General features: G+C 52.9%; 1 protein-coding gene across 1 annotated transcript; it reads right to left on the bottom strand.

Moving 5' to 3' along the window:
• Positions 1-310, bottom strand: DQ04_24981000 (putative UDP-Gal or UDP-GlcNAc-dependent glycosyltransferase; the record flags this gene model as incomplete). The annotated part of the gene is made up of 1 exon (XM_009318257.1): positions 1-310. A coding segment is annotated over one exon (310 nt), but the record flags the coding sequence as incomplete, so codon positions are not given.
• Between the last annotated feature and the right edge of the window lie 293 nt (positions 311-603).

Consider the following 603-nt stretch of genomic DNA (forward strand, 5'->3'; position numbering starts at 1 on the left):
GCCGCCCAAACACGTACAGCACCAGCATCGCGCCGGTGAAGTTGTTTGCTCTCGTCGCCACACCGGGGAACCGCCAGCACGACGTACGCTGCAGGTAACGGCGCCTCCGCCTCACATCCATCTCAATGGACGGGATGCCAAGCACAATGAGGAAATCACGCTCTCCCCACATGCGCACAACACTGCGTGGGACGTACTGCAGGGACTCATTGTCAAACAAGGTGTGTGCGCTGCGAGGATTCGTCACAGTGACTTTGGGCGGTACACCGTGTGGAAGTTCCTCAGACAAAAGTAATGGTTTTACCTCCATCAAATGAAATCCAAAGACTATAGCCAGAAGGAAGAGGCTACATACAGAAATAATAGTAGTTCTCCGTGGATAAGGGCACTGTGCCATAATCAGCCTACGCTCCTATAGGGTGGAAGGGGAGAAGGAAATTTCACCAGACAGAAACAGCAGTAAAGCTCCCAAAAAAAAAGGAACTCCGAGAGCAGCCGCAGCCTTCTGTGTCTTCGCGGTCAGCACAGCTCAGTCACAGCCACCCTGTGGCTACGCAGGAAGATCCCTCAAGGATGGTCAGGTTGCATAGTATGATTGCTACA

The sequence above is a fragment of the Trypanosoma grayi genome, assembly GCF_000691245.1.
Source record: "Trypanosoma grayi strain ANR4 Tgr_2498_V1, whole genome shotgun sequence".
Classification (NCBI taxonomy): domain Eukaryota; phylum Euglenozoa; class Kinetoplastea; order Trypanosomatida; family Trypanosomatidae; genus Trypanosoma; species Trypanosoma grayi.